Consider the following 7196-nt stretch of genomic DNA (forward strand, 5'->3'; position numbering starts at 1 on the left):
CAGAGAAATTCAAGCTGGCAGCAACAGGGAAGATCTTTAAGGGTGAGTGTGATCAACCATTGAAAATTTTACTAGGGTGTTTTACAGACTCTCCATCACTAACTACTTCAAAATCAGGATGAGATGGTTTTTCACTTGTTGCAAAAAGAAGAATAGCAAAAACCAAACCAAACCAAAACCTGAATAATGTCTTTTTAAAAAGTTATTCCCAGTATTGATTTATTTCTCCTGGACATCCTGGCCTGAGCCTGTCCAAGAGATGATCCCAGTAGGGTGACTGACGTCCAGTCAGTCCTGTCAGTCCTCTTCTGTTATGGTAGAGGCTGTACCTCAGTTCACCTCACAAACTGACAAAACATTTTTATCTTGCATCACTGACAAAACATTTTTATCTTGCATCCAGTACTGCTACCTCAGCTAAACAAGTGAGATTATGGGTTCTGCTTTACAGGTATAAGTGAAAATTAATTTTACTGAAGCTAAAGATGGCAAAGCTTTCAGGAGCTGTAGTGGCTGACACAGCTAAGAAAAGCAACAACTTTTTGAGTGTACAAGCCCTTTTTTTCCTGTTATGAGTTGATCTAATAAAAATATTATGTCTCTGTCCAGATCATGTCCTGTCATCATGACTACAAGCACTTTTATAATTCTATTTTTGATAAAAAGTCAATTGAGTGTCTCTGAACATACCATTGAGTATTGTAACTGGGATCTGAATCTTCTCTTTCGGCATAGGGTTGGGAAACAGTGATTTCTTTCTCTACAGTTTCTGAGAGAGATAGAAGTGGAAAAAAGGAAAAAAAGATGCTTTTCCCCTGAAATCACTGTCAAGATCCTTGAAGAGGAGGCAGAATCAGCATTTTAAAACTTTTTTACTTGTTATTTGAGGCGCGCATTCCTGACTAACCCCTGAACTGCTGTTCACAGAGAAATTCAAGCTGGCAGCAACAGGGAAGATCTTTAAGGGTGAGTGTGATCAACCATTGAAAATTTTACTAGGGTGTTTTACAGACTCTCCATCACTAACTACTTCAAAATCAGGATGAGATGGTTTTTCACTTGTTGCAAAAAGAAGAATAGCAAAAACCAAACCAAACCAAAACCTGAATAATGTCTTTTTAAAAAGTTATTCCCAGTATTGATTTATTTCTCCTGGACATCCTGGCCTGAGCCTGTCCAAGAGATGATCCCAGTAGGGTGACTGACGTCCAGTCAGTCCTGTCAGTCCTCTTCTGTTATGGTAGAGGCTGTACCTCAGTTCACCTCACAAACTGACAAAACATTTTTATCTTGCATCCAGTACTGCTACCTCAACTAAACAAGTGAGATTATGGGTTCTGCTTTACAGGTATAAGTGAAAATTAATTTTACTGAAGCTAAAGATGGCAAAGCTTTCAGGAGCTGTAGTGGCTGACACAGCTAAGAAAAGCAACAACTTTTTGAGTGTACAAGCCCTTTTTTTCCTGTTATGAGTTGATCTAATAAAAATATTATGTCTCTGTCCAGATCATGTCCTGTCATCATGACTACAAGCACTTTTATAATTCTATTTTTGATAAAAAGTCAATTGAGTGTCTCTGAACATACCATTGAGTATTGTAACTGGGATCTGAATCTTCTCTTTCGGCATAGGGTTGGGAAACAGTGATTTCTTTCTCTACAGTTTCTGAGAGAGATAGAAGTGGAAAAAAGGAAAAAAAGATGCTTTTCCCCTGACTTCCTCCCAATATACTGATCTGATTCTCTTCCCTATTAGCGATAGCCTCTTTCTATTACAAAGACCTATCTTCCAGTGATTACGTACAGTATAGTTCGCATCTGCTACTGCCAGAACAGCTTAAAATGACGGAGTGCATGACAAGAGAAATCTGACAGAATCCCTCCATCACTGAAGTCAGCCAGGACACCGAACATGGTCATGGTCAAAATTTTCACAGTCACCAGCTGTAAGTGCTATAATCCAAGAAATGTTTTGCAAACATTAATCCTGGTAGAAATGGCTGAATGAACCCTGCTTGGGTTTTCCTTTGCAGAAGAGTTGAGAAGTGACAATAAGAGAGAGTCTGCTTTCAAGAAGAAATACTGCATGATTAGTTAAATCATTAAAAAAAAAAGAGGGATTTGCACATATTTTAAAATATCAGAATGTTGTAATATCACAAACAGAAATGACCCTTCTAAAGAAGTTACAAAGGAATGCTAAAGCACATTGTTTATGGGAATCTTAATCACTGCACATATTAGAAAAAAAAAATTACTTATTCCTAACAACTCAAATTGAGTTTGATTTGCTGTTTGTTCTTATACTGAAAACCTGTTTCTTAAATGGGTTCATTTATCACTCTTGCTTCTGCAGAAAAGGCTAGCATACAAAAAAAAATCCCATTTCATAGCAATAGCTATAGTCTTTACAGTTAATCCTTACTATTGTCCATCCACAATATGTAGTATTGCTTACCTCACATACAGGCAAGAAAATCCTTGGAAAGAAATGCAATTTTATGGTATTTCTTCCAAACCACAGCAAATGGGAAAAAAATGACTTCATGGTAATGAATTTCTCTCTCTAAATGTGCTCAACAGGAAGATTTCATCCTTCTTGAAACAAAAGAAATTATATAGGATTTCTCTTTTATTTTGACTCCTAAAATGGGGTACTACTAGGACCAGTAGACTATGACTTAGGTTTTCCTTTTAGGAAAGAAATGGAAGCCCATTACTGAATATCACTGCTATACGTGCATTAGAGCAAAATAAAGTTGTTTTCAAGTCCGTCTCTCTCTTCCTAACTTGGTGACGATAGTTGAATCTAACTTAGTACTTACATGCTAGCACAAGTCCTGTTTATAATACTTATTTTTTTCCAGATTGATAACAATATACAGCTTAACTTCATCAAAATAAATCTCTACCTATAGCCCTTCTAACAGGAAAAAAAAAAAAAATTTCTACTGCAATTAATCTTTATCAAACATTTGTACCTGTCTTACCCAGATAGGTATTAAAATCACATTATTTTCCTGTTTTTCTTATTCTAAGCTGCATTTAAGCTGGACAATACAGTTTTCCCTTCATATTTCTCTAGGCTTCTCTTTAAAACATTTAATTTTGGCTTTTTCCCCCCACAAAGTTACATTATATTGGCATTTAATTCAAGAAAATTGATGTTTCCTTATTACCATGATGTAACAAAATGCAGCTCTTTGATAGCAAGCACTTTAATGTCCCATTTACCCGTATCCTCTCAGGAGTTTGTCATAGCAACATTAGATGTTATTTAATAGAGTTGATTCATTGCAGGATAACTATAGTTTGAAGAACTGGCACAAATAACTGAGTTGGCGGTGGTGCCGCTCCAATGCTGAGCTGATCACAGTAAAAGATGATGGGGATGGGGTTAGGGCATCTCTCTGGAACAGAGTTTTCTATCACCATGATGCCATTACAAAAACAAGTAGTTCATAGAGCCTAAGCAGACGAATGCAAACAATATACAGTCCCCCTCCTCTTGTTCTTCCAGCCTTTCTCCCTGAAAAAAATAAGTGTTTTGTTTTTTAACAGCTTATCAGCTCTTTCAGCATGTGCTACACCCCACTTTCTGACTATGTAAGGACAGAAGCAGCTTAAGCTCAGCAAGCAATATGGAAGCTTACCACTACTTTTCCAGTGTTTCTGAATCCTGTATTTCTCATGTACAATAAGAGCTACAGCATTTCTTTCTTCCATGGCTTCAAGCATCTTCAAAAAGAGACACAATCACCTTCTTGCAACTAGCAAGTCTGTCTTTTTTCCTTCCTTTAACATGATGTTATAGAAAAAGGTGTTAGGGTCTTTTTCCTAGCTTGCATTCCACCATTTGTTTTTCACCTCACATCAGACTTTAAAGTGACTAAAGGAAGAATGTGACACACACAGACACCACAAAGACTTCTGTGAGAATTTTAAATTTTACTAATACTTCACATAAAAACCCCACAGATCCCAAAAAACCCAAAAGCCACCCACCAACCACACCACAAGCAACACTGAACACCAGTTTGTCATTGGATGCCAAAAATAAGTCAGCCCAAATACTGATTATATCTTTATTAATAAAAAAATCTTAGTATAAAAAATAGTTCATTCTGTACACTTAGAGAAAGGACAAAGATGAAACTACACAATAGCAGTAAAGTAAGATACATAACAAGTCAATTTAAAGATTCCTGAAACTATGTTTTCAGAATTGTGTTCTTTTCTATTGTCATGTGCTACACATTTATTGTCTCCACCAAAACTGTAAGCTTCCTGAAGCAGTCACTTGATACACTTTGGAGTTATGCATAACCATGACAACCATTAACCTATAATGAAAAATGTTGGCTACGTTAATGTTTGCTATTGCTAGTTCATCCAGTGATGGACAAAGGTCAGGTAGATTTAGGGATAGCACATCAAAAAGTTGTATATAATTTACAGAAATTATATCATCCAGCCAAATACTTGTTATTTTCTATGACCTCTGATGCATTTCAGTCATACCCGATAGAATAAACAATCTGGTGTGCTGCTTTGCAATGCTGAAGACCAAATGAAGCTATGTTACAGTATCTTTCAAGAGCACGAATCGTGACAAAGGTACACTTGGTTAATAACATTAAGCTGACTACTTTGAGTCGAACACTTTGCCAGACATAGCACATAACTAAGCTGACAGACAGCAGTGAATATTGACAGGATTAGTCGCTTGGGAACAAGTAGTCTTTAAGCTACAGCAAAGCAGGTGAGAGTAATCTAAAACAGAGCTAGGAGTATCAACTATCATTAAGGCTGCTGTTCCGCTTGGAAGATGTCAGTGTCCATTAGGACTACTGGTTTCTTGTCTCTCTTCTATTCTGTCCTCAAATACCCAACAAGTGTAGACATAAATGAAAGTTGTACCTGGGTATTTGAGGTTGGGATCTATGCACCCTGCTCAGAGAGACCAAACTAATTACTGTTTCTTCATGTAATTAGGCTTTCTAAAAGCAAAGCTATTAACAAGCATTCTTGTAAACTTACTCCCTGAAACTGGTACACAAATACTTGATAGAAAACATGTACCATAGAGCAGTCCTACTCTGGACTATACGTCTGAATCTTGTTTACATCAGTGTGACTGCCTATAGAACTGATATCTTAAAGGTAAAACTCAACAGTATCACCTATTGCAAAGTCATTCAATACACGTTTCTCCTAAACGTACAATATCTTAATTTTACTGCCATTTTTCTCTAACTATCTAAGTAAGTCACCAGGGTATTTAAACCAGGTAACTTCCATTAGAGAGACATCTCAAGTTATAGCAACTCTAATGAACAAGGTAGGCCATGGACACATCCATTAAGCAATATCATTTAAGCTACTGACAAATATTTTGAAAATACACTTTTCCACTCTCCTAAAGGTTTTGTTTTCTTCTTGCAGCTGAACCCAGACATTAGGAAGATCCCAAGCCTCTTGGAAAAACAAGTCTGTATGTAGCATCTCAGTCAGTAAAGCCAGCATGCTGTCCTATTCAACTGTTGGCACTGCAGAAATATACGTAAAAAGGTTATGAGTAGAATTATAATTATATTTTCCTCAGAGATATTTATCTGCCTATTTATCTGTATTTTTGAATGTATTCATATCAGCTTTTTAACATAAAGTAAAATGGGTAAACTGCATAAATGCATGTGCAAGTGCTATAGGTAGAGGATTAAATAAATATCACTATAAATGTAGAACAGTAATAGTCACTAGCACCTGCTTAATGTGAAGTAGCATATGAGTTCCTTTATTAAAATGAAAACATGGGAAGCTTCTATAGCCGTACACTTGTAGTATCTTTTATTTAAGTCATCAAAATAGCATTGCACCCCCCCAGATTGTTTTAGCTGATTATGACTTGTTTAGTAACACTTTTACCAAAAGGAAAATGGAATGAGTAAGTTATCCCCATCATTGGAAAAACAGGACTCACCTGCTTGCTGATAGCGTTTTTCTGCCAACAGTTGGTGGAGATGGTTCACTATGGAAAAAGCTTTTTATCCACCAACATTTATCAATTAATTCAGGTAACCCTGCAAAAGGAGAAAGAGCCCACACCATTAGACGTTGGCTGAATAACAAACAGGCAAAACCAGAAGACTGTTTGAAAGAAAGGAACAATACCATGAAATGCTTTGTCCTGGTCTGCAATGTTCACAGCATCCGAACAACAGGAGGAGCTGGAAGAAACACTGGATTCCGAGTTCTGTCTTGCTGTTCATGGAAAACAGAGACACACATAATGAATAAAATGCTTTGAGAGAGTACACTATTTCTGCGCCAAGAATTTCAAACTTGCTATCTTGGAGGAAGCAATCTAAGTTTACTTAGCTACAAAGTATAACTTCTATATTTTATACACCATTCTACTACTTTTATTTAAGTTGATCTCTCAGTCTACTTACCCTTCACTTAGAAGCATAGAGATCTGTTGGCGTAACTTTCACTGAAATAGTGACAAATCTTATGACTATGTACACATTGCTATCAAGACAAATGAGTCTATGCTTGAATATTCAAGTCCAAAACAACCTAATTCCTCTACTTTCCATTGTGATACAACTAAATCCTATACTCTCACTGCAGTGTCCATCCTGTGTAGAGGGATCCTAATACACCAGTCACACTCTCAAACCAGTGACTGTTTCACATATTTAGAAACAAAAACATGACTTGATTTTGTGTTCTGTCTAAGCCTGCAAAGTAAATATGAATCACAGAATAGTTTGGATTGGAAGGAACGTCTAAAGGTCATCTAGTCCAACCCCCCTGCCATGGGTAGGGACATCTTCAACTAGATCAGGTTGCTCAGAGCCCCGTCCAACCTGACCTTGAATGTTTCCAGGGATGGGGCATCCACCACCTCTCTGGGCAACCTGTTCCAGAGCTTCACTACCCTCAGCGTAAAAAACTTCTTCCTTATATCTAGTCTAAATCTACCCCCCTTTAGTTTAAAGCCATTCCCCCTTGTCCTGTCGCAGCAGGCCCTGCTCAAAAGTTTGCCCCCATCTTTTTTATAAGCCCCCTTGAAGTACCGATAGGCTGCAATAAGGTCTCCCTGAAGCCTTCTCTTCTCTAGGATGAACAACCCCAACTCTCTCAGCCTTTCTTCATAGAAGAGGTGTTCCATCCCCCTGATCATTTTC

The 7196-nt window shown here is 37.3% G+C and overlaps 1 protein-coding gene across 1 annotated transcript in view; it reads right to left on the minus strand.

Annotated features, from left to right (window-relative positions):
* Window positions 1-4071: 4071 nt before the first annotated feature.
* Window positions 4072-7196, minus strand: part of LOC103923188 (chromosome unknown open reading frame, human C8orf22) — a 33557-nt gene continuing 30432 nt past the window's right edge. Inside the window, exons 3-5 of the mRNA XM_009331468.1 lie at window positions 6175-6264; window positions 5984-6083; window positions 4072-5549 (exon numbers count right to left, since the gene is read on the minus strand). Of these exons, the coding sequence (XP_009329743.1) occupies window positions 5537-5549; window positions 5984-6083; window positions 6175-6264 (203 nt within the window). The 3' untranslated portion in view covers window positions 4072-5536. The remainder of the gene's footprint in view (window positions 5550-5983; window positions 6084-6174; window positions 6265-7196) is intronic.

This window comes from Pygoscelis adeliae, unplaced genomic scaffold (genome assembly GCF_000699105.1).
Source record: "Pygoscelis adeliae isolate BGI_AS28 unplaced genomic scaffold, ASM69910v1 Scaffold108, whole genome shotgun sequence".
In the NCBI taxonomy this organism is placed as follows: domain Eukaryota; kingdom Metazoa; phylum Chordata; class Aves; order Sphenisciformes; family Spheniscidae; genus Pygoscelis; species Pygoscelis adeliae.